Raw genomic sequence first — 25981 nt, 5'->3', positions numbered from 1 at the left:
AAGGGGTTGGGGAATAAGAAAAAAAAAAAAAAAAAAAAAAAAAAAAAAAAAAAAGGTAGGGGCACCTGGGTGGCTCAGTCAGTTGAGTATCTGACTCTTGATCTAGTTTGTGGGTTCAAGCCCCATTGCACTGACAGTGGAGAGCCTGATTAGGATTCTCTCTCCCTCTCTCTCTATCCCACCCCTGCTCCTGTGCTTTCTCTCTCAAAATAAATAGACTTTTAAAAGAGGAAACTTCAAAAAAATATATAGATGCTTAAATCCAGTGATTCAGTTTGCCAACTACTTGGATTTAAAAAAATGAAGTTACTAATTCACTTTCAATTCATTAATGATTTATTTTTCTTCAAAGAATTCTTTTAAAGAAAATTCTCATTTCATAAATACCCACTGTGCCAGTGACAGGTTAAAGACAATGATAAAAAGCACACCTTCGAGGATTTAAACGTTCCTTAATTTCAGTACTATACTGTCCTTAGCAACCTTGGCTTCAGTGAAATGTATGGCTGGTAGGAGCATCTATCTTACAACTCTAAATGAGCTGCCAAGGTAAATTCTTTCTAAACCAGTAGACGCTGTACAGCATAAAGAAACATTTTCGGGGCGCCTGGGTGGCTTAGTCGGTTAAGCGTCCGACTTTCGCTTAGGTCATGATCTCGCGGTTCGTGGGTTCGAGCCCCGCATCGGGCTCTGTGCTGACTGCTAGCTCAGAGCCTGGAGCCTGTTTGAGTCTGTGACTCCCTCTCTCTCTGACCCTCCCCTGCTCACGCTGTCTCTCTCTCTCCCAGAAATAAATAAAAATATTAAAAAAAAAAATTTTTTTTCAAAAATCAAAATCTGAAATTAAATTTGAATTAAAAGAAACTTAAAGTTTTTTTTAAGTTTATGTATTTATTTTGAAAGAGAGAGAGCACAAGCAGGGGAGGGGCAGAGAGAGGAAGAGAGAAAGAATCCAAAGCGGCTCTATTTGTCACCACAGAGCCTGACACGGGGTTGGGACTCACGAACCATGAGATCACGACCTGAGCCAAAATCAAGAATCGAACACTTAACTGACTGAGCCACCCGGGTGCCCCGAATTAAAAGAAATTTAATGGAAGGTATAATTGCAGCCTGCCCTGTCTGCACTTCCTAATGAGAAGGAAATCTTTAATCAATCTATAAGGATAAAAACTATTAAGGATTTTACCACAGAAGAATTTTCATAAGCAGTAGACCAGGGTTCTGTAACCTTGGTACTACTGACAATTCAGACCCCATCATTCTTTGCTGTGGAAGGCTGTCCTGTGCACTGTACCTGTTTAGTAGTCATGTGCCCAGCTGTGACAATAGAAAATGTCTTCAGGTATCGCAAAATGTCCCTTGGGGAATAAAACTGCTTCCATTTATAATTTTTTTGAAAGTTTATTTTTCTATTTTGAAAGCGAGAGACAGAGTGAGAGCGAGCGAGTGAGCAAGCACATGCAGGAGGGGCAGAGGAAGGGTGAGACAGAGGATCCCAAGCAGGGTCCACACTGTCAGCACAAAGCTCAGTGCGGGGCTTGAACTCATGAATCATGAGATCATAATCTGAGTCAAACCCAAGAGTCAGACGTTTAACTGACTGAGCCACTCAGGCGCCTCAAAACTGTCCCCACTTTAAAACCACTGCACTAGATGGGGCGCCTGGGTGGCTTAGTCGGTTAAGCGTCCGACTTTCGCTTAGGTCCTGATCTCGCGGTTCATGGGTTCGAGCCCCGTGTCGGGCTCTGTGCTGACTGCCAGCTCAGAGCCTGGAGCCTGTTTCAGAGTCTGTGATTCCCTCTCTCTCTGACCCTCCCCTGCTCACGCTGTCTCTCTCTCTCTCTCTCTCTCCTAGAAATTAAAAACAAACAAAAAAAATTAAAAAAAAAAACAAAAAACACTGTACTAGGGGCGGACGTGGCTCAGTCAGTTGCATGTCCGACTTCAGCTTAGGTCATGATCTCACGGCTCATGGGTTTGAGCCCCGCGTCAGGCTCTGTGCTGACAGCTAGCTCAGAGCCTGGAGCCTGTTTCAGATTTTGTGTCTCCCTCTGTCTCTTACCCTCCTCTGCTCAAGCTGTCTCTCTCTCTCTGAAATAAATAAAACATTAAAAAAAAAAACAAAAAACCCACTGCACCACATCCACTGCAAGATTACTTTATAGCAGATGTTTGCTCTCATGCACTCCCCGGCTGCTTTACAAGAGCTGCCTGTCTCTTGTCCGGCTGGATTTGTCTATTCCTGTGTCTCCTGACCCATCTGGCAGACAAGTCATGACTAAGTATGTGATATCAGAGACAGCTCCTGGGCATCAGCCCACAACAGCATCAACACGGGGAGAGTGTCTCAGAGCTGAAGAAAGGGGAATGTAAGCAGAAAGCCTCCATTGTAACCATGGGCATCTTCATGAATTAAAGTCACACTGAAAACAGTTCGCAAAGATGGAGCAGGACAAAGAGCCTTTGTTCCTAAACTAAAGTCCACAAGAAATCTTCCTTGTAGGAGTAGCCTGCAGGCTCATCCTTTACTCACAGCTGAGTGTGCTTTCACAGGACAACAGCACATAATCTGAACCTCTCAGGACACACAGGCAGTGGGCAATTCAGAGGAAAAACAGTGCTTTGCCAAGAAGATATAAAACCAAACTGATACGTACTTTTTCCCCTAAAGCTAATTTACCCATTAAACATATTCTGAAAACTACTGGTCACTAGTCTCATATCAACCAGCAGGTGACCAAAAGGAGCATACTACTTACTACTACATATACTCACCATCTAGAACTTCTTCAGAAAACCCTGTTTTCTCAAAATCACTTGCATTCTGATTGTACAAACCAAATAGAAGATAATTTGCCAGCTCTCTGCAGCCTTCATTGTACCTGCTATCAATTCCTGCAAGGCAAAGAAGGTTCTGATAAGTTGTACTGTACTATGGGAAGCAAATTAAGTCCCAGTAATTTTCTCCTGCTCAGCAAAACCCTGATGGTTACGTTAAAGGCAGAAGCTCACACTGGTTTTTTGCCAGAAACCAAACTAAGCAACTCTGTGAAAGAAGCATCCAGTACTCTTATTTGGATTTCAAGATCTATATAGTTGAAACAAACAGTATACATTATTAAAGCTATTAATTTCCAAAAAGCAATTTTTGAGTATAGAATGAAGCAGAAAATATGGTCTAGGTCCTGTGATGGCTGATTAAATACCACGAAATACTTTTCAGTTGAAATAGGAATAGGGGAGAGAAAATATTCACTTTTCAAAGAGAGCTTTAACAAAACATGGGGATCAAATAAAGGCAGATTAAGGTGGTTTGAAAAGAACTCAAAGAAGTGAAAAAAAGTACAAGAGAATGGAACCACAGACACTCATAATTTCACAAATATTTACTAGGCTCAAGGTCTAGCCCTGTGCTGGATGCTGGAGTGTGTGGTGAACAGGACTACAAATGCCCCTCAAGAAGCTTACAGTCTAGTGGGGTTGGGTCAGAGACAAACAGAAAATTAAACAATACCGCCTTCACTACTGCCTCTCAATGGCATGGGCATATGTACTACCTGGCTCTTGAGGATCCATGAAAGCTCAGAGCTGTGGAACATCTCACAGGCAAGGCAGTAGCTGTCTATTTGAGGCTGAAGAAGGAGTTGGAGCAGAGAGAGCTCCAAGAATAGAAATATGGCTGGAGCCTGGGAAAGAGGACTGTCAGAGGTCATCCAGATAAGTGAAAAGTAGAAAGTAATGGTCACTTAGACTAGAGGGGCCCAGGACTGCTTACAGCAGAGGACTTATAAGAGAACTTCCATCTCAGTTGAGATTAAAGCAGCACAGCCCTCCCTGTTCTATCTCATTCAACACTTCAGTCAAGGGAGGGGTGAAAAAGAATCAAAAGCCAGAAAGGATTGGTCTATCTAAGGCCCAACGTTTAAAGGGCTTCAGAGTTAAAAAATAAACAGTGGACTTGGCAGACCTAGCTTCAGCATGTCTACTTCCAGGGATTCCAGCTGCATAAATTGTTAACATGAAAAAGACTATGTAAAATTAAAGACGAAAGAAAGAAACTATATGCAGGCATTGTGCTTAAGGTGATAATGTTGTTTCTCACAGGGTATCACGGGTTAACAATTCTGATATTGCTGCATATGTATACTAGAATTAAGTAAATGGATGCTGGATGATGGGTGCCAAGTTTCTCACTGATGAAGTAGGAGTTTACAGGTAAGCAACAGGGGGAAGCTAGAAAAATCTATGTGGTAATTGGTGAGGCTGGAGACATTAATATGAATTCACATTTAGCTTAATATACATACAGATGGGTACATAACATTTACAGTTAATGTACACATATATATCTTGTTACTCTGTCAGCTGCCAGAGCTTAGAAGCAGTGACATCTAGTAACGAGAGTGTATCCAATGCCCAGATATTGGTTTCTAACACCGTTCTCCAAGAAAAGGAATCCCAGTGCTCCCTGTAAAAATGGCTGATTCTAGGACTGGAGGAGGAAATACACAAAATAAGCCTAGAGTACCTTATATTGCCAGAAAGCACGTAAGTGCTAAACAAACAAAACTTTGACGGGATGGTATGTCAAAGGAAAAGACAAAGCCAAATGAAATAAGAGCATAAATACAGCAACAAACAGGTGGTTTTATTCATAGGTAAATTCATGGCAAAGACAGACCCCACCCTTTCGAGGGTTGCAGCTGGACAGAGAATTCAATGAATGTTGTTTAAATATTTGAAACCTTTGGCGGGAATTCCAGGTTTACCATAAGTCTATCTTCATACAGACTTGCTAACCTCTGGGCTTTGTAGTGGAGCCAGGATTCAAACCGAAAACCTGCCTGGTTCCAGAGGGCATGTTTTTAACTACTCTACACACTACCTCTCCTAAGCCTAAATGCAAGCACTGCTAAGTGAAAATACAAAATTATGCATCGAATGTATGAGGAAAGACAAACGAGAAACTAGTGGCAGTTTGCTTCTGGGAAGAAAATTAGGTGGTAGATGGACAAACCACCAGACCTAACAATTCCAATTCCACGACTCAACGGATATAAGTGAAAATGAAATAAAGAAGATCAATCTGATACAGAAAAATCTCCAAGATATACTGTCAAGTGTAAGTTTAAAAATTAGGTTAATTACAGTATGAATAAAATGTTTCCATTTGTGTTTAAAAAGATACAATTGACAATGTTATCCCTGGGGAATGGAACTGCGTATCCGGTTGGTTGGGAAGCTCTGTTCATTTTCATTTGAGGATTGTCTTAATTTTTAAATTATATGATGCATTTTCATAATAAAAAACCTTAACAAATAAACGCCCAATTCTGCCACTCTATGGTTCTGAAAAAGTCTGTTCCATCTCCTTGAGTCTCAGTATCCCCCTCTATAAAAAAAAAAAAGAGACTACACTGCCCCCTTTTAAGGCTGCTGTGAGGAGAAATGAGATACCATGCACAAAGTGACTGCCCTGTGGTTGTGGGTCCTTATCCCACTGATATCTCACCTGACCTCATTAGAACAGCAACAGTTTTCAAGGGAACAAGAGCTGGGAGAAGGACACTAACTCAAGCTTATCTCACAATGATACTATTATTAATATCTTTCTTGAACAAAAGCCCATTTGCCCCAGCTTGTTAAAAGCACTGACCTAGGATGCAGAGGATCCCATCGGGTTGAGACTTGCTGCTCTGGGTCAAGATGCTCTGAACCTGGCGGAGTCGGCTGCAGCTGCAACAAGAACAGAAATGAGCTCCTGAGTGCCAGCACGTGAAGGCATGAGGAAGAGAAATGACGCTAGGAATGAAAACTGGTCCTTGCCTGGTTTTTGTATCAGAACTATGACATGAGCTGGGAAGTACTCCCTTCTCTTCTGTTTTCTGGAAGAGATTATGCAGAATTTAACTGAAGCCTGAACTGCTGATTTATCTGAACTACTGATTACAAACTTGAGAATCCATGGCTCTGTGGCTCAATAGAGGATGGAGCCAATGCTGGACAGGACTGGGACTCAGCAGCTGACCAAGGGCCGTCCAATGGCTTCTCATTTTTGAGGATTATCAAAGAAGAGTTACCACACTGATTTGCCCTTACTGTGGTCCTCATTAGTTTGCCAAAAACAAATAAAAAATTGGTTTAAGGACCTAAATGAAGCTCTGATTCATCACCACAACTACCCCCAAAGAGAATGTTAGCAAAGGGTACTTGTTTCCATTTCTGTGCAGGCCTATTTCTGTGGCCTCAGGGATACCCCCTCCTCCCGAAGTATAAGAGGAGGCACTCCCTGATATTAATATCACTTCTAAGGACTCCATGCTCTCCATACCAACCTCTCCTCCTTCCTAGTAGTCCCAGAAAAAGGTGCTCAAGACTGATCAAGTGATCAAGGATCAGACTGATCCTTCCACTAGGTCTCTTCCTGTCACCCCCAGATTCAGGATCTGCCTCTACTATTCATTCCCTAACACTCCTATTAATTTTTCCCTACAGTCAGAATATTCCCAGCCTTATCACATTATTATTAAGATCCTCCATAAACGAACAACACTAAGTGTCCCATCTATGGCAATCAGATTTCATCCTCACTCCTTGCTGTATCACTCCATTACACCACCCTATACTCACCCAAGCAGCAGTATTCAGCCAAACAACACTATTTCTCTTCCCTGAATGCTTTCTTCCACCCCCTGGATTCTTTCTGATGTTTCTACTCCTCAACTCATCCCTCCCATGACTTAGTGGTCATTATCACTGTCTTCTCTCAAGATGTTCACATACAGCCCCTAACATCAAAACCAGACAGTACTCCCAAAAAAGAAAGCTACAGATCAATATCCATCACGAATATAGCTGTAAAAAATCCGTAATAAGTGATTAGTAAATAGAATTCAACAACATATAAAAAGAATTTTACACCATGACCAAGAGGGTTTATCCTAGGGATACAAAGCTGGTTCATTACTGGTAAATCAATTAATCATATTAACAGGTTAAAGAAGAAAAAAAATCACACAACCGTACAACTGATGCAGATAAACCATTTTCTGCACTTGTTCACAATAAAAACCCTCAGAGAAGTAGGAATTAAGATTCTGTTTTATAGCAAAAGGCTGAATGTTCTTGCCCTAAAAGGAGGAATAAGAAAAAAAAAAAAAGTCTGCTCTCATCACTCCTATTCAACATAACTGGAAGTTCCAGCTAATGCAATAAGTCAAGAAAAAGAAATAAAAGACATACAAATTAAAAAGGAGGAAATAAAACTATCCTTATTTGCAGATGACATAATGGCCTATGTAGGGGATCTCACAGAATCTACAAAAAAATCCTAGAACTAATAAGTGAGTTCAACAAGGTTGCAAGGTCAACATATAAATATCAACTCTATTTATGTATCAAAGCAATGAAGCCATGGAAACCAAATTTAAAAATACAATGTCATTTAAATATAAATTTAACAAAATATGTAGAGGATTTACATGCTAAAAACTACAAAAACAGTAATAAAGGAAATTAAATAAGAGAGAAGAGACACTGTGTTCATGGATTGGAAGACTAAAGATAGTACAGATGTCAATTTTCCCTAAATTACTGTATATGTTTAACACAATTCCTTCAAAATCCCACCAAGATTTTCTGTAAATACAGACAAGATTAGTCCAAAACTTACACAGAAAGGCAAAGGAACTAGAATACCTAAAAAGAAGTTTTGAAGAAGAAAATATAGGGAGAGGAATCACTCTGATGTTAAGAGTTACTACATAGCTAAAGTAATCAAGACTGAGTGGTACTGAGAGAGAGACACATAGATCAGTGGAACAGAACAGAGTTGCCAGAAATTGCCCTATACAACAGAGCCAGTTAACTTTTGATAAAGGTTCAAAAGCAATTCAATGGAAGGATAGTCTTTTCAATAAATGGTGTTAGAGAAAATGGATATCCATAGACAAAAACATGAACCTCAACCTCAATTTTGTACCTTACACAAAAATTAACTCAAGATAAATCACAGATTTAAAAATTTAAATGTGAAACTACAAAATCCTTAGAAGGCAATAGGGGCACGTGGGTAGCTCAGTCAGTTAAGCATCCAACTTTGGCTCAGGTCATGATCTCGCAGGTTTGTGGGTTTGAGCCCCGCATCAGGCTCTGTGCTGACAGTACCAAACCAGGAGCCTGCTTTGGATTCTGTGCCTCTCTCTCTCTCTCTCTCTCTCTCTCTCTCTCTCTCTGCTCTTCTCCTGCTCACACTCTGTCTCTCAAAAATAAACATTAATTTAAAAAATTAAAATCTTTAGAAGGTAACAGAAAAAATATTCAGAATGTAAGATCTGATGAAATTCTTAGACTTGATTCCAAAAGTATAATGCATGAAAGGAAAAAATCAATAAACTGGACTTCATCAAAATTGTAAACTTTTGCTTTGTGAAAGACCCTGTTGAGAGAATAAGACAAGGTACAGATTGGCAGACTATATTTGCATAGCACATATTTGACAAAGTAGAATAAAGAACACTCAAAACAACAGTAAAAAAATTTAAATCCAATTAGAAAATGGGCAAAAGGTATAAAGAAACATTTCCCCAAAAAGGATATAGAAATGGTAGATAACCACCTGAAAACATGTTCTACATCATTATCCATTAGGGAAATGCAAACTAAAAGCACAACAAGATATTACTATATATCTATTAGAAAAGCTAAAATAACAGTGATAATAGCAAAATTATCCTGGGGAGTATTCAGAGAAACTGGGTCATTCAGTTAAAGGCACCAATTGGAAATTAAAGACACCAATAATGGAAATACATCCATGTTGATGCACTGGGAGACTCCATATTGTTAAACTGTCAATACTACAGAAAGCAGTCTACAGATTCAGCATAAGCCCTATCAAAATCCCAATGATGCTTTTTGTAGAAATAGAAAAATCCATCCTAAAATTCATAAGAAATCTCAAGGGATCCAGAATAGTCAAAAACATTGAAATGAATCAAGCCTGAGGACACAATTCCCAATTACAAAAGTGACTACAAAGCTATGGAAATCAAAACAACGTGGCAATAAAACAGATACACTGAAAAAAATAAAAATAAAAAAAATAAAAAAAAATAAAACAGATACATTGACAATGGAATAGAGAGCTCAGAAATAAACTTTTGTGACTGGCTTATTTCACTTATTATAATATCCTCATGGTCAAATGATTTTTCACAAGGGAACTAAGACCATGCACTAAGGACAACTTTTTTAACAAATGGCTTTGGGAACACTGTATATCCACATGCAAAAGAATGAATATGGACCCTTACATTACACCATAAACAAAATTTAACTCGAAACAGGAAAAAAAAAAAACTAAACGTAAACCTGAAACTATAAAACTTTTAGAAGAAAACATATAGGAAAAAGCTTCATGAAACTGAATTTGGCAACAATTTATTGCCATGACACGAAAAGCACAAACAACAAAATAAAAAACATGTAAATTAGATTTTATCATAATTAAAAACTTATGTCCATCAAAGGATACAATCAACAGAGTGAAAAGGCAATCCACAGAATGGAAGGAGATATTTGCAAATCATATACCTGATAAGAGGCTAATATCCAGAATATGTAATTCTGAAGGAAATTAAAGAAGATACCAATAATGGAAATACATCCATGTTCACACACTGGAAGACTTCATATTGTTAAACTATATCTATAATTCTGGATATTAGCCTCTTATATATAAAGCACTCCTAGTTTTAGTATATGTGCTGCCAAAGCAANACATGGGCAAAAGACTTAAATATACATTTCTCCAATATACAAATGGCCAATAAGCACATGAAAAGAAGTTCAACATCACAATTCATAAAGGAAATGCAACTCAAAACCACAAAGAGATACTATTCCCACACAAATTAGAATAGTTACTATTAAAAAGAAAACCACAAGCAAGGATGGGGGAAATTGGAACCTTTGGGTATTGCTGGTGGGAGGTTAAACAGTGTAGCCGCTGTGGAAAACAATATGACAGTTTCTCAAAAATTAAAAATAGAGGGGCAGGGGTGAGGAAAGGTGAAAAAGAGAATTACCTCATAATCTAGCAATTTCACTTCTGGGTATAAATAAAAAAAACAACAACACCTGAAAACAAGGATTTGAAGAGATATTTGTATACCTATGTTCATAGCAGCATTATATATCGTCAAAAGGTAGAAGCAAATTATCTATCAACAGATGAATAAACAAACTCTGCTACATACATACAGTGGATCATTCAATCTTAAAAGGGAGGAAATTCTGAAACTTGCTAAAAACATAGATGAGATTCCTAAAAACTTGAGATTATAGTAATGAAAAATAAACCATTCATAAAAAGACAAATATCACATGATTACATTTAAAAAATTTTTTTAATGTTTTATTTATTTTTGAGAGAGACAGCATGAGCAGGGGAGGGTCAGAGAGAGAGGGAGACACAGAATCCGAAGACAGGCTCCAGGCTCTGAGCTAGCTGTCAGCACAGAGCCCGACACGGGGCTCGAACCCACGAACCATGAGATCATGACCTGAGCTGAAGTCGGGTGCTTAACCGACTGAGCCACCCAGGCGCCCCTACATGACTCCATTTTTATGAGGTATATTTACTACAGTCAAATTTATAGAGACAAAGTAGAGTGGTAGTTTTGAGCTGGGGGAAAGAGGTGGGGTTACTGTTTAACAGGTACAGAGCTTTATAAGACAAAAAGAATTCTGTGGGTGAGTATACAACAATATGAATGTACTGTCGCTAAACTGTACATTTAAAAATGATTAAGATGGTAAATTTTGTTAGTTATTTTAGCATAATTAAGAACAATTTTAAGTTAAAAAAAAGTCAACGTCATGTAAAACAAGAAGAACAAAGAGGGAGAATGCTTCTAATGTGAGTGATTCAACAGTAACAATACAATGTAAAAACCTTAATTTTATTAAAAACAAAAACAGTAAATACCCATGAGACATCTGGGAAAATTTGAATATGGACTGGGAATTTGATGGTAGTAAGGAATTAGTTAAGTTTCTTAGTGAGATGTTATTGTGGTTATACCTAGAATGTCTTTTTTTTAAGCAGATACACGAGGAAGTACTTAGAAGTGTCATGATGTCTATAACTCACTTGGAAAGGGCTTAACCGGAAAAAAATGCGTAGAAGAAAAATAAAGATAACATACATGGCAAAATGTTAAAAATTATTGTCTCTAAATGGTAGGTAAATCAAGTCTTCACTATACTATTCCTTCACCTTTTCTGTATTACTTGAACATTTTCTTAATAAAAGTCTGGGGCTGGAGGTTAAGGGAGTCACATGGAGTAACTTTAGGGTTTTTAGAAGCAGAACAGAAACTGCAAGATAATCAAAATTAAACTAAGAAACCTTCTTTCCTTGGGAAACTATCTGCCCCTCCCCCTTCTTCATTTTTAATACAAGACCAATCTTGCAATCATTCCCTGCACCAGAAATATTTCATCAAGTTGGTCCTTTGGCCCATTTCCTAACCTAAACGAACAGCAGACCGACTGACTGCCAAGGTTACCAGAGCTCCTTGGTTTTCAAACTAACTACAGCCAGTGACAAAAAGCATGACTAGGTCATGTGACCAGGACACAAACAGCTCCCCCAACTACTGCTGTGGAAAGCCAAGACAATACTGAGAACGGGAGCAAAAAGCGTTTCTTTTCCACAAGTAGCTTGGCCAAATAAAGTGGAAGCATATAAAATGTAGAAAGACTTTCCTTTTCCCAGAGTAAAACATTATCCTAATTAGTATCTCTTTTCTTGTCACATGAGTAAACCTAAATTCAGTTTTTTACACATTTTCCTGCTTCCCAAATTTAATTTTTAACCAGAACATAGCCTATTATTTGTCACTGAAGCATTAAACTTGTCACTTACTGAAATACTTACCTATTAAAAAACCTCAGTAAGTATGGAGAAAACCACAATCACCCATATTCCCAGCACCCAGAATTAGTCTCTATCAACATTTTGGCATACTTACTTGCTTTTATATACCTCAGTGCCACATGTAAAATACATATTATCCTTTTTTTGATGAAAAAAAAAGGAATATTACATTATGTAACTAAAATTGTCATTGTTCCTCACCCCTAGAATTCACCACAGAGCTTGCTGTATATCCACCAGTCTTTTTTGTTTTTTAAGAAACTTAAAAAATTTTTTTAAGGTTTATTCATTTTCCAGAGAGAGACAAAGACAGAGCATGAGGCGGGGAGGGGCAGAGAGAGAGGGAGACACAGAATCTGAAGCAGGCTCCAGGCTCTGAGCTGTCAGCACAGAGCCCAACGCAGGACTTGAACTCACAGACCATGAGGTCATGACTGGAGTTGAAGTCAGGCGCTTCACCGACTGAGCCACCCAGGCGCCCCAAAAGAAAACTTTTCAACATATACCAAGTCCAGCAAGAGCACTGCCATCTAGCTTCTAGTTTACCTGAGCACAGCTGGCACATCATGGGCAGATGGCCTGTGGTCACCACCACTTTACAAAGTTCCTCTTTTAGAACATCTGTAGTCTCAGCAGAGACTGTAGTAGTTTCTGCCCAATATGCTGCTGGTATACTATACATTATTTCTAACTTCCCTCGATTCAGACTCAAAATCTAGACATGATAGAGGATAAAGTGAAGCAGCCAAGACCCAAACAGAAAAAGTTTACCCAAAATCACAAGGCTGAGTAAAGATTAGCAACACCAGAACGTGAGCCAGCATCAGATACCCTATGTGTGAACTTTTCCTTTCTGCTACACCAGTGATTTCCTGACAATAAAGTTTGCTACAAAAACAGTATTTCTGAATTCTAAACAGTCATCTATTTTTCTCATCTTTAGTTTATGTGTAATAGTTCATTCATTGGTCACTGCTTTCATAAGTTACTATATACACAGCCAGGTATATTTTCCCGTTTATATTTCATTATCCTGATTCCCTGGAAGTGAAGGGGAAAAAAAAACCTGAAAATTTTATTTTTGCCCATCTTTTCTCCATAAGTTAACTGTTTTATTTTCAAAATTAAATAATTAACGAATATACTGTCCTTACATTCTGTGTGCTTTGTGTTTTGATTGTTTTACAAAGTGAATGCTCATACCAATGTTATTCACACTATAGAAAACTGTTGTGAACAGTTTGGCGTGAATCTCTCAGTATCATATAGCTTGGGTGAGGCTTTTTTGGGGGGTGGATTGTTTTTACATGAAATCATAATCATGGGATACATAACTGCTCTGAAACATGTTTTCACTTAACTGTATACCTTAAGAACTTTCCAAGTTAGTACACAGAACTCAACTGCATTTTTTAAAGTGCTGTACTGTATTTTTTTTTTTTAGCCACTATGACTGCACATTCAGGATATTTATTATTTTTGAATAGCAAACAATGCTTCGAAGAATAACTATATCTATCTTTGGCACAAGTTTCTGCAAGGTAGAGACCTAAAAAGTAGCACTAACAAGTTGAGGTACCTGCATTTAAAATTTTGATAGATCCTGCCAAATGTTTTCTTAATTTTTTTAATGTTTTATTTATTTCTGAGAAAGAGAGACAGAAAGAGAGAGAGACAGGTGAGCAGGGGAGGGTCAGAGAGAGAGGGAGACAGAACCTGATACAGGCTCCAGGCTCTGAGCTGTCAGCACAAAGTCCAACGCAGGGCTCGAACCCACGAACCGTGAGATCATGACCTGAGCCGAAGTCAGACTCTTAACCCAGTGAGCTACCCAGGCACCCTGCCAAATGTTTTCTTAAAACAGCCACCTACAACATACCAGAATACCAGTTTCCCCACAACTTTCTAAGCCATGTGTTGTTATACTTTTCAATTAATGTTAATGGTGAGAATTTTTATTTTCATAATTTACATTTTCCCCTAATCACTAGAGAGACTGTCAAATGTTTACTGATCATTTACATTTTTCTACGAATGCTTTTTTTCAGGTTTATTTTTGATACAGGGAGAGTACACATGTGTAGGAAAGGGGCAGAGAGAGGAGACAGAGAATCCCAAGCAGGCTCTGTGCCTACAGCAGAGAGCTGGATGTGGGACTTGGACTCAAGAACCTTGAGATCATGAAGAGCCTAAATCAGATGCTTAACCAACCAGCTGAGCCACCCAGTCACCTCTGTGAATGCCTATTCTTATTCATTACCCATTTTCTATTTAGTCATGGGGAGGTCTGCACAATTTATATATCCCATCATATTTTAAAAGTTGTGTTTTGGTCATATGTTGCAACTATTTTCTCTAAACTTCTAGACTTTGTTTATGGTATCTTTTTCTTGCAGGAGCTGTCAAGTTTTATAGAACCAAATCCATCTAATTCTACTTGTAGGCTTAGGAATTTTAGGTCTTCCTTTTGTGTCTTCCCCACTATTATTTAAGAAATAATAAAATGCCAATTAGTTCATTTTATTTGCGTATTTGAAACATTTAGCTCTTTATTCCTATGGAATTTGCTTTTTTACTTTGTGAAGTAGGAATATAACTGTATTTTTCCTTCAAAATATAAACAAATGTCCCAAGACTACATACTGATCCTTTTAATCCTCTGATATAGAATGCCACTTTTAGCGTATGATAAATTATTATATAAAACTGGATCCATATTTTCAATCCTTATTTGATCTATTTATTCTCACAGAGTACACTTAAAACAATAAACAGAGTTTTATGTTATTACTTGAACTCTGTAATAGATAATTTTTGCATCTGATAGTGAAGTCTTTCTATCATTGTTTCAAAGATCCTATGGCTTTTACTGAACATTTTCTCTTTAAGACGAATTATAAAATCAGCTTGACAAGTTCCAGAAAAATTCACACTGAGAATTTGTATTGTGATCATACAATCTGGTCAGCACTGAGCTCCCCACTCGGGAACACGATGTATTTCCCCATTCACTCCTCTCCTGTTCTGTGCACTTCTGTCAAGATTTGTTTTTTGTTTTTTTCTTTTAATTTATTTCTGAGAGAGAGAGAGAGAGAGAGAGAGAGAGACAGCGTGAGTAGGGGAGGGTCTGAGAGAAAGGGAGACATAGAATCTGAAACAGGCTCCAGGCTCTGAGCTAGCTGTCAGCATAGAGCTGGACACGGGGCTCGAACCCATAAACTGTGAGATCACAACCTGAGCTGAAGTTGGATGCTTAACCTACTGAGCTACCCAGGCACCCCACGATTTGTATTTTTATTTACATAAGCTTTACATATTCCTTATTAGGTTGACTCATAGGTATGTTATGGTTTTTGTTCCCATTTTGAATGTGATCTTGAGTCCATCACCTTTTTCAAACAATTTGATAAACTTGTTAGCTCTAATAGTTTTACCTATTACCAATGTTTTCCAAGTAGTAAATTATAGTATTTTTATCTCTTTCTTTTCAATATTTACAGCTTTTATTTCAACACATTAATTCTTCACATTTTTATTGAGCACCTACCATGTGTCAGGCATTGGCTGTTTAAGAGCCTGGGGGGGATTAAGCAATGAATAAAAGGGCAAAAACCCTCGGGATGAAAATGTCAGAACTTACATTTTAATTGGGAAATGGGTTGGGGAGAAAGGAGAGATAAACAAAACAAATAAGAAAAATACATTTGTCACATGGCGATAAGTGAAGGACTGGGAGTCTAAGAGAAGGGTGGGTTGCAGTTTTAAAGAGAGAGATTAGGAAAGTCTTCACCAAGAGGATATATGCATAAAGACCTAAAGGAAGCTAGAGAGCAAAGCTGCACGGCAAGTGCAAAGGCCCAGAAGCAGGAATGTCCCTGAGACCTGTGTTTGTAGCAAAGTAAGGAAGACAGTAGTTAATAGGAGATGAGGGGGAAAAAAGGTGGAAAACAGATTAGAGTCTTGTAGTTCACGATTGGATGTTTTTCTTGGAGTGTTTAAAAGAGAGATGACTTTTATGAGATGACTTCTATTTTTACAAGATCACTTTATTTACTGTTTTGAAAACAGACCAAAGGAGGACAACGGTTGAAACTGAGAGAACAATGAAGAGCCTACTGCTTTAATATGGGCAGGAGATGATTATTTCTTTTCCTTATCTTATATTAGCTGAAACCTTACTATGTTAGTTGGTTTAAATCAGGAATGAATATTAAAGTTTAAGTAGCTTGGGGGGGGCATCTAGTAGTCTGTTAGTTTTATTAATAGATTTCCTAATGATGAACGAGTCTTGCTTTCTGGGACAAATCCAACTTGTGTATAAAGTTGTTTTACCATACTTTCAGATTCAATATACTATTATTTAATGTAGGTTTTTTGCATTTGTAGTTCTCTTTTGTGTTCTCCTTCTCAAAAGTACTAGGATTATGCCAACTTCAGAAAACAAGCAGGAAGGTTTTCTGAGTTACATACCTAACTCGGCATACTTTCCACTTCTATCTCCCCTCGTAACATACACTGCACACCTTCTCAGCCACAGTTTCCAATTACCCAGGGCATAACCAGGAGCAAGCCAGAGCAACTGGAAGCCTTGCCAAGGATTTCCCATTTATTTTTTTAAAGTGTTACATGCATTTATTTCTGAGAGAGAGAGAGAGAGAGAGACAGACAGACAGCATGAGCAGGGGAGGGTAGGAGAGAAAGGGAGACACAGAATCTGAAACAGGCTCCAGGCTCTGAGCTGTCAGCACAGAGCCTGATGCGGGGCTTGAACCCAAGAACCGTGAGAGCATGACCTGAGCCAAAGTCAGATGCTTAACCGACTGAGCCACCCAGGCACCCCGGATTTCCCATTTTAGACTTGGAAGAGAAATGGCCTCTACGGTCATAGTGTAGGAAGAATGTGGATTTGGGGCGACATGGTGAAAGACAATATTCTGATAAAAGAATGTTGGTTCCAGTTTCTGAGGCCCTAGTTTCTGTATTTCTTCCTACAAGTCTATCTACCCATTATTTATCCCAACCAAATAAGGCAATACATTCTTTTTACTTAAAGCCTTTGAGCTGCGTTTCTGTTATTTGCAAAAGAATGCATTCTTGTTAATACAAAATCAATTGCAGGAAACATTTAGGGTTGAAGCATACTGAAGTCTACAACTTACTTTAAAAATCATTAAACTCTATGGGGCGCCTGGGTGGCTCAGTCAGTTAAGCATCAACTTCAGCTCAGGTCATGATCTTGCGGTTTATAAGTTTGAGCTCCACGTCGGGCTATGTGCTGACAGCTGGGAGCCAGGAGCCTACTTTGCATTCTGTCTCCCTCTCTCTCTCTGCTCCTTCCCACTTGTGCTTTGTCTCTTTCCCTCTCAAAAATAAACATTAAATTTTTTTTTTTAAAAAAAGATCATTAAAATATAGAATGGACTGATAGAGGGATGGAGGTATAAGGCAAATATACCAAACATATTAAGCGTAGACTCTAAGTATGGATATGCATAAATGTCACTGAACAATTTTAATTTTTCTGTGCTTATGAACATTTTCATAATAAATGCTAGGGGGAAATCAACTGCAGGAGTAATACAAACAAGCCTTATCTTTAGGTACTGATTAAAAGAAGCTACTGTAGGACCACTAGGGTTTAAGAAACTTGGCTCTGAGTAAAAGTGGCAATTATTTACTCCCCTTGCAAAACCAGAGACTTGAGGAGCGCCTGGCTGGCTCAATCAGTGGAGCATGTGACTCTTGATCTAGGGGTTGTGAATTTGAGTCCTATGTTGGGTGTAGAGGTTACTGAAAAAACAACTTATGGGCGCCTGGATGGCTCAGTCAGTTAAGCATCCTACTTCGGCTCAGGTCATGATTTCATGGTTTGTGGGTTCAAGCCCCACATCAGGCTCTGTGCTGACAGCTCAGAGCGTGGAGCCTGCTTCGGATTCTGTGTCTCCCTCTCTCTCTCTCTGCCCCTCTCCCACACTTGCTCATGTTCTCTCTCTCAAAAATAAACATCATAAACAAATAAACTAAAAAAAACCACAAAACAATAATAAAAAAAACTAGAGACTTGGAAGAAAGGCAAGAAGACAGGATGTGCAGCAAGGCAAGAAATATTTCCCACTGACGTCTTTGCTGGAGCAACAACTTACAATGGAGAAAGCAAAGCCAACACTACCACCTTCATGGTCAAAACATGGTTAACCACTGACAATCAATATGTAAACTGAAAGGACACACACATACACACAGAGGTATGAATGAGAAATTCACTGATATCATCAGCTATTTAATGACTTTCATTTTCTCCCAGCACTTTGATATAGCTCACCAAAGCTATTAGTAATCCTAAGTAATGTAACTTTCATTCCATGATGCTACCTCTCTGTGGGAAAGACAATCACTTACCTCATCCATATCCATTCTCCCCTTTTTCACTCACAGTACTCCAATTTTATTTAGGGCAAGCCATCGCCCAGTCCCTCTGCTTCTAGAGCTAACCAAGGAGATATGCAGAAAGAAGCTATCATGTGTAACTTTCTGGGGAAACTCTCTGAAGAGAAAGAACCAACTTAACTAGGAGAGCTGTCCCTTCTCTTGCCCCTTGCCTGACAGACATGATAGCTGGAATTCTTCCAGCCATTTTGTGACCATGAAGTCATGGAATCCACTTGCTAAGAATATCAAAATACACAGAAGAGGCCTGGTTCCCTCCCCGACGACTTTATACCAGGACTAGCCTACTCTCCTTAGACAGACATCTTTTCTACGACATAAACCTCAAAGTTAAGTCATTACTGTTAAGCATCTTTTACCAGCTAGCAAACATAGTTCTTAACCGATAGGCCACGTTATCTAAAATGGTTAAAAGTGGTGCCCAATTGCAATTATGTCTACACATATTTCATGAACTAGGGTATATAAAATACTATGCAAACTGAATTCAAGAACTTCAGAAAATGCTACCTACCACACATGGAAAATGTTATCTGAAGTCTGTTCACGATACCCTACTGTAACAACATCTTATTTTCCATTTTCTTCCTTTCCCCCAGCTTTCTCTGAGCATTTCCTCACACAATCTGCTCTTTGTAAAGTCAGTTTCACAAGTCTTCATTCAGAAAGCATCCACAATTACTTTTCACTCTCACTTCTTTAACTATTAAATGCATGCCAAATCTAAATGCAATGTGGGATCCTTGGTTGGATCTTGGAGTAGAAAAAAGACATTTAGTGGGAAAACTGAAGAAATTCAAATAAATACTCTGGAGTGCTAAACACCAAGTAAACAAAAGTTACTTAGTAAACTAAAGCATTATACCAGGATTCTGATAAATGCACATGGTTATATGTAAGATGTTAACATCAGAGTAAGCTGGATGAGGGCTATATAGAAACACTCTACCATATATGCAATTCATCTATAAATCTAAAATCATTTCGGGGCACCTGGGTGGCTCAGTTGGTTAAGCATCCGACTTTGGCTCAGGTCATGATCCCACGGTTCGTGGGTTCGAGCCCCGTATCAGGCTCTGCCAGCTCTGCCAGCTCAGAGCCTGGAGCCTGTTTCAAAGTCTGTGTCTCCCTCTCTCTCTGACCCTCCCCTGCTCATGCTCTCTCTCTCTCCCTCCGCCCCCAAAAATAAATAAAACATTTTAAAAAATTAAAATCATTTCAAAATAAGAAGCTAAAAATAAAAAGCATACCAAATGAGCTGACTTTTCCTCATACCGGGGCTTAAAATCACAGATCAAAAATTTTAAAACATTAAAAAAATTTTTTAATGTTTATTTATTTTTAAGAGAGAGAGAGAGAGAGAGAGAGACAAACAGAGCATGAGCAGGGGAGGGGCAGAGAGAGGAGACACAGACTCAGAAGCAGGCTCCAGGCTCTGAGCTGTCAGCACAGAGCCCAGTGAGATCATGACCTAATCCAAAGTTGGACACTTAACCAACTGAGCCACCCAGGTGCCCCAATATGTATTTATTTGGGGGGGGGGGAGAAGGAGAGGAAGGGAGGGAGAGAGAGTGTGTGAGTGAGTATGAGCAGGAGGGGGCAGAGAGAGAGAGAGAGAGAATCACAAGCAGGCTTCACATTCCCAGTACAGAGCCCAACTTGGGGCTAGATCCCATAAACTGTGAAAACATGATCTAAGCCAAAATCAAGAGCTGGATGCTCAAACAACTGAGACACCCAAAGATAAAAATTTTAAACTCAGTTGCAAACTCTGCTTTTTCTTTTCTTTTTCTTTAAACTTTCAGGGCAAAAACAACAACTTAAGCTGTCTAACTCTGGAGGGCATCTGCATCTCATTCACTCTTCTCTTAAAATTAGAACATCATAGACAAGCCTAAAGGCTAGGAAACTAGGAAACATTATCAAGATACTGTGCACTATTAATGCCAGAATATTCACTGAATAAGAGTCCTTAGTACATGATCATCCTAGACACAAGTAAAGAGGCAAATACTCAGACCTCTACCTCTGGGCCAGAAATGAGACCATAAAAGGCTAACTAACTAGCAAACCCTCTTTGCTTCTATATGCACCACACCAACCCTCCCTGTCCAGCATCTAAGCAAGTATAGGAGGTAAAGTTTTGCATTTTCAGGTATACAAAGTCAAAGCCTTGCTTTGCATTCTGAGTTTCCTCAAGGCAGGATTATGTGTACAATAGCAATTATTCTGTAGATCTGTAAACTGGAAGAGTATCAGGAGTATTGGCCACTGGTCAATTATACATCTCCTGAAGAGATAACTTGGTTCTGTGAGGCTTTACTATAGGCACTCTATAAGAACATCACTGTGGTGAACCACTTCTCACCATCTAGCTCACATGTGATTCTTCATTCTCTGAACACTCCTGAAATTTAACATAGCCCACAGCTTCAACTGTAATTATTCTCTATTCATTCACTAAATAATTAGTGCAAGCAATATTTCATAACAGCTTACAACAGCAATTCATATTTAGTGAATGCTGTCTATGTGCCACACATTGATCTAAGTACTAGGGTAAGCAATGTGGGAAATTATAATAAAAAATGCTCCCATCCCCTTGGTAATTTCCAGGGGTAACAAAGAAAGCCCTTGCTTATGAGTCCCTTATAGATGATTCCCAACACAAGAACCCCTTCATCAGACTGCTTTGCTAGAGCAAATCTTCCAGTGTTTTTTTCTTTTTCTTGAGACAGAGAGACAGAGACAGAGAGAGAGAGAGAGAGAGAGAGAACATGGAGAGGGGCAGAATGAGAGAGGGAGAGAATCCCCAGCAGGCTCCACGCTCTGAGCAGGGCTCTACGTGGGGCTCAATCCCACAACCCTGGGATCATGACCTGAGCTGAAATGACTTGGATATTCAACCAACTGAGCCACCCAGGCACCCCTGTGCCAGTGGCTTCTTAATGAAGGGTGTGTGGAAGGTCAAACTTTGAGAATTTGCATGTGTGAAATGTTTTCATCCTTACATCTGCCTAAGAGTATGTCTGGATACAGAATTCTGGGTAGGAATCCATTTTCCTTCAGAAGGCACTGCTTCTCCATTAGCTTCTAGTTTCCAATCTTGCTACAATCCTATGATTCCTGACCCTATCTATGTGATTTGTAGATATTCTTTTATCTTTATAGTGCTCAAAAATTGCATGATGTTCTACCTTGGCAGGGATATTTTTAAAATAGTTGTGCATGACTACTGGAGAGTCCTTTTAATCTGGAAACTCATGCCCTCTGGTTTTGAGACAATTCATTTATTTAACTTTTTGCTTTATTTTATTTTGGCTGATTTCTTCATGTCATCCAACAATAACCACCCATTATCCCTTCTTCCACTATCCCTTCTTGTTATAAACACCTACAAACCGGGGCGCCTGGGTGGCTCAGTTGGGTAAGCATCCGACTTCGGCTCAGATCATGATCTCATGGCTCATGGGTTCAAGCCCCGCGTCAGGCTCTGTGCTGACAGCTAGTTCAGAGCCTGAAGCATGCTTCGGATTCTGTATCTCCCTCTCTCTCTGACCCTCCCCTGCTCACGCCATCTCTCTCTCTCTCTCTCAAAAATAAATAAAACATTTAAAAAAAAAAAACCCTACAAACCTCTGGGTCATTCAGTTCTCCACATTCCCTAAAGATTTTTAGTTTCTTGATCACCAAACCACCAGCATCCGAGTCCATACACTCATCACAGATGAACTGTCCATGTACCTATCTAGTCTGAGGCCAACATATTCATCTATGTCCTAGATCCCATTCCCTCTCACCTGCTCAAGGACTTCACCCCTGCAATTTTCCCTTCTGTACACCGTCATTCCCAATCATCTTAAACATTTTCAGGTGGATTATAATGTCTGCCCACCTAAAACCAAAAAGAACTAACACTTCCACTCTTCCAACCACAGCCTTATTACTCTGCTCTCTCTTAGCCACACCCTATTATTCTGCTGTCTGTCACAGCCATCCCCCTAGGGCTCTGCTCTTCAATCCTTGAAACAATATCATTATGGCTATCTATATTCATTGTCTTCAGTTCTTTTCCCACTTTCTCTTAAACCCACTACACCAAATCTGCTCTTGTCAAGGTCACCAATGACCTCCATGTTAACAAACCTAATAGTCTATTCTTAATCCTCACCAGCCCATCACAGAAAGCCAAATGACAGTATCTGTCATTTGGCTTTTCATGAGTGTCCTGTATTTTTTTTCCCTGTCTCAAAAGTGGGAAGCCACTATCCATTAGGATTTGGAAACCATTTCTACACTGTCTTTCCTATATGGGATATTCCTGGGACTTGGACATTGGTCTTCTTCTCTATCTACATTTACTTCCTGGATCTCTATCCAGTCTCATAGATAAAATAAAAATGTGAGAGTCATCAGTATGGTACTTCCAGTTGCAGTCTTTCTCTTGAACTCCAGATCCAATATTTCCATCTGGATATCTATTAGACAACTCAAAATGAATAAGGCTAAAACTGAACTCTATTTTCTCCACAAACCTGCTCTAATTCCAGTGTTTCCAGTATCAGTAAGAAGCAACTTCATCCTTCCAACAGTTGAGCTCAAAACTGACTATATCTTTATGTGGAAACTAACTTGACAATAAACTATTTGTAAAAAAAAAAAAAACAACAACAAAAAACTGACTATATCTTCTTACATTATTGTTCTTTCAGCCCTTTTTCTTCCTTTGTGCTTATTTCTCAACACTCTTTATTATGATTTTTACTGTTTCTGTCTCTTTCGACTTATAAAGGAGCTCTTTGAGGGTAAGGGGCCTGCCTTGTTTGTCTGAAGCCACAACACCTAGCACAGGTGTTATGTATATAAAGAGCAGTAAAATTTAAACTAACAAACAAGTCCTGAGCAGGATCAGGTTCCTCTGCAGAAAAAGATTTTTGGAGGAAAACATATTTCAGCTAATTACACTGGTTTCTTTATATAAGTCAAGATAGTCAGTACTAACTGCAAAACCTCAGTGGCTTGAAACAACGAAGGTTCACTACTTTCTCTGCATGTTAAACATAGGTCACCTGGAGGTTTGCTCTGGCTGCCAGACTAATGGGCAAGCTACCACCTGAAGCCCCAACAGTCACAATAGAGGGAATGATAGTGGCAAATTACGCACCAGAAGCTTTTACCATTCCTGAGCACATTTCACTGATTAAAAAGAACTCATAAGGCCATACCCAACTTCAAGGGGGCAAACAAGTATAATTGCAGCACATGCCCAGGAGGTGGAAGCCAAAAATAGTTGATGGGCAACACTGATGACTACCACATCCTGATAAAGAAGCTTCTAGTTCTAAGCATCATTTTAACTCCTGATCTCTATTCTTCATCTTTGAAAATGAACTCCATTGCTAGAATAGAACCACACACTTCCAAACTACTATCTATGGGTCTTTAGGAATGTAACTTCACCAGTTAGGCCTGCCTCTTTCATCAGTCAGGAGTTAGAGTGCAGCAAGGCAGCCAAATATGAGTGACAGGAAAGTGCGGAGCCCATAGCTGCCACTCAATGTCAAAAGTCAGGGTAGGGCTTAAAGGGGTAAGAAAAGCTTGTTCAGCTCTGTGGAGGTAGGATAAAGGAGGGGAATCTTGACTAAATTTCTTTTACCAAAGGTATATGGAACAGCCAGGCCTTGGGGTTCCTTGCACTATCCTTTGTCTGAGGACCAAGTTTCACTCAAACTACTTAAGACTCAGAGTTTATGATTAGCAAAGTTAGCCAACATTAATCTAACATAAAAACACTATTTAAAAAAAAAAATCCTGTGCACTGTCATGCTCCTAGAAACCAGAAAGGCAGCAGTCAGAGGTGGATTTCACTGAGAAGCTTTTTTCTCCTAAAAGTTTCAAAGACTCAAGACTCCTGAGCTGAAGATGATCTAGGATGAACCCCAAGTCTACAGAGAGCTTAGATTTAACGGATGGCTGCTCCAAATTCTAAAATATCCTGTGCAGCAGTGTCTAGCTAGCTTAGCAGGTAAAGCATGCAGCTCTTAATCTCAGGGTCCTGAGTTCAAGCCCACTGTTGGGAATGGAGCCTACTTAAAAAAAAAAAAAAGTATCCTCTGCAGTTTCTATTCTGTACAAAGTTCAAATATTTTCTAACAGTGAAAGTGGCTGCCAAAAATGTTAGGACAGATTGGAGATGATTACCATAAGCAGCTAAACACTGGGAACACAAGGAATTCCACTGAAGGGCAGCACAGGAGTTCAAACAATGTCACCTGCCAAATTTGAAGCAAATTAGGACTCCCAAATGCAAATGGGTATCTAGCGCTACCTCCTCCATTCTTTATTCATTCAACAATTGTGCATTAGTTGCTGGAGTGGGGGAAGGAATGCCAGGAAGTGAGAGAGGTACAGGATTCTAAGATTTAGTTCTTGTTGAAACAAAACAAAACCAAACAAAAAAACAGACTGGCTAGCAAAAAGTTAAAAATACAATGCCTTAAGTACCATAACAAGGATACAAGAAAAGCCATTTTAACATGTAAGTTAACAACTTTCTTTCAAGGGAACAGATTTTCTTTGCTAAACTGCTAAAATACAGAAAATGGAAAACAAAAAACCCTCTCTTCTGATTTAAAGACAGTTTAGCAATCCCAAAGCCGATGTCTCTCTCTTTCCTTTCTTGCCTCTCAACGATCTCTGCTGCAAATGCTCCTTCATTCCAACCTCCATATTCTGCTAGCAGCCCCATAACAGCTCCTTCGCAAACAATGCCCAGACTATCAAGGTCAGCCCCAAAGGCACTGGGAGCAGAAATCGGAAATGGGTCTTCCTATAATGAAAGGGGGCGGGACCCTCCCCAATACCCCCATACCGAGGCACTCAGGGGCTGGGTCTCTAACCCCAGGGGCTTGGGGTCCGCCAATTCCTCAGGGGTTGGGGTCCGCTAATTTCGGGGGTTCTGGGCCTCTTTTTCCTATTCATCCGGTTAGTTTTCTCTCCTGCGAGCCTAATGACCTCCACCTCCCCCCAACCTGAGCTCCCTATTGTGGAATGAAGGAGCGTCGCGATGCAGGCTGGGGCACGGGGAGGTGGGGGGACGCGCAACAGCGAAGATGCTGTCAGCGTGTGTATATGCAGGAGGCAGAAGGGGGGCACTTTTTAGGGACGCTGCTGTCAAGGGGAAAGGCTCTAGAGGAGACCTACTGTAGGGGAGAGTACACGGAAGCCGTTTCTGGAGGAATCTATTTGGGAGTTCTACCTAGGGGAGCTACTGTAGGAGCGGGGTGTCTCCATACATAATCCTTTCGGGGGGAAATATTCCAAGGGAAAGGCAAGTGGGTTACGCACAGAGAACCCACTGCGGAGGTTCTCCACAGGGATGTCTTTTCTGGGAGAAACTACGGGGGTGGGGATGTCATAGTAGGGGGTCTACAGAGGAGCCGCTGTGGAGTCGTCTGCAGGGGAGCCATTGTGGGAGCCGCTACACAGGGCGCCGTTCCTGGGGAAACGTTCCTCTGGCAGCCGTTTAGGGAAAACCATCTGCAAGGAAGCCATGTCGGACCACGCCCTGCGGCTGGAGGGGCCACC

General features: G+C 39.7%; 1 protein-coding gene across 1 annotated transcript in view; it reads right to left on the bottom strand.

Moving 5' to 3' along the window:
- The window catches only part of DNAAF9 (dynein axonemal assembly factor 9), a 133268-nt gene extending 107320 nt beyond the window's left edge, over nt 1-25948 (bottom strand). Inside the window, exons 1-4 of the mRNA XM_077767045.1 lie at nt 25827-25948; nt 25078-25194; nt 5660-5739; nt 2779-2898 (exon numbers count right to left, since the gene is read on the bottom strand). Of these exons, the coding sequence (XP_077623171.1) occupies nt 2779-2898; nt 5660-5739; nt 25078-25194; nt 25827-25948 (439 nt within the window). The remainder of the gene's footprint in view (nt 1-2778; nt 2899-5659; nt 5740-25077; nt 25195-25826) is intronic.
- Between the last annotated feature and the right edge of the window lie 33 nt (nt 25949-25981).

Source organism: Crocuta crocuta, unplaced genomic scaffold (assembly GCF_008692635.1).
Source record: "Crocuta crocuta isolate KB4526 unplaced genomic scaffold, BGI_CrCroc_1.0 scaffold15, whole genome shotgun sequence".
NCBI lineage: Eukaryota > Metazoa > Chordata > Mammalia > Carnivora > Hyaenidae > Crocuta > Crocuta crocuta.
Note: the sequence above shows the minus strand (reverse complement) of the source record. Positions and strands in the feature narration are given on the sequence as shown.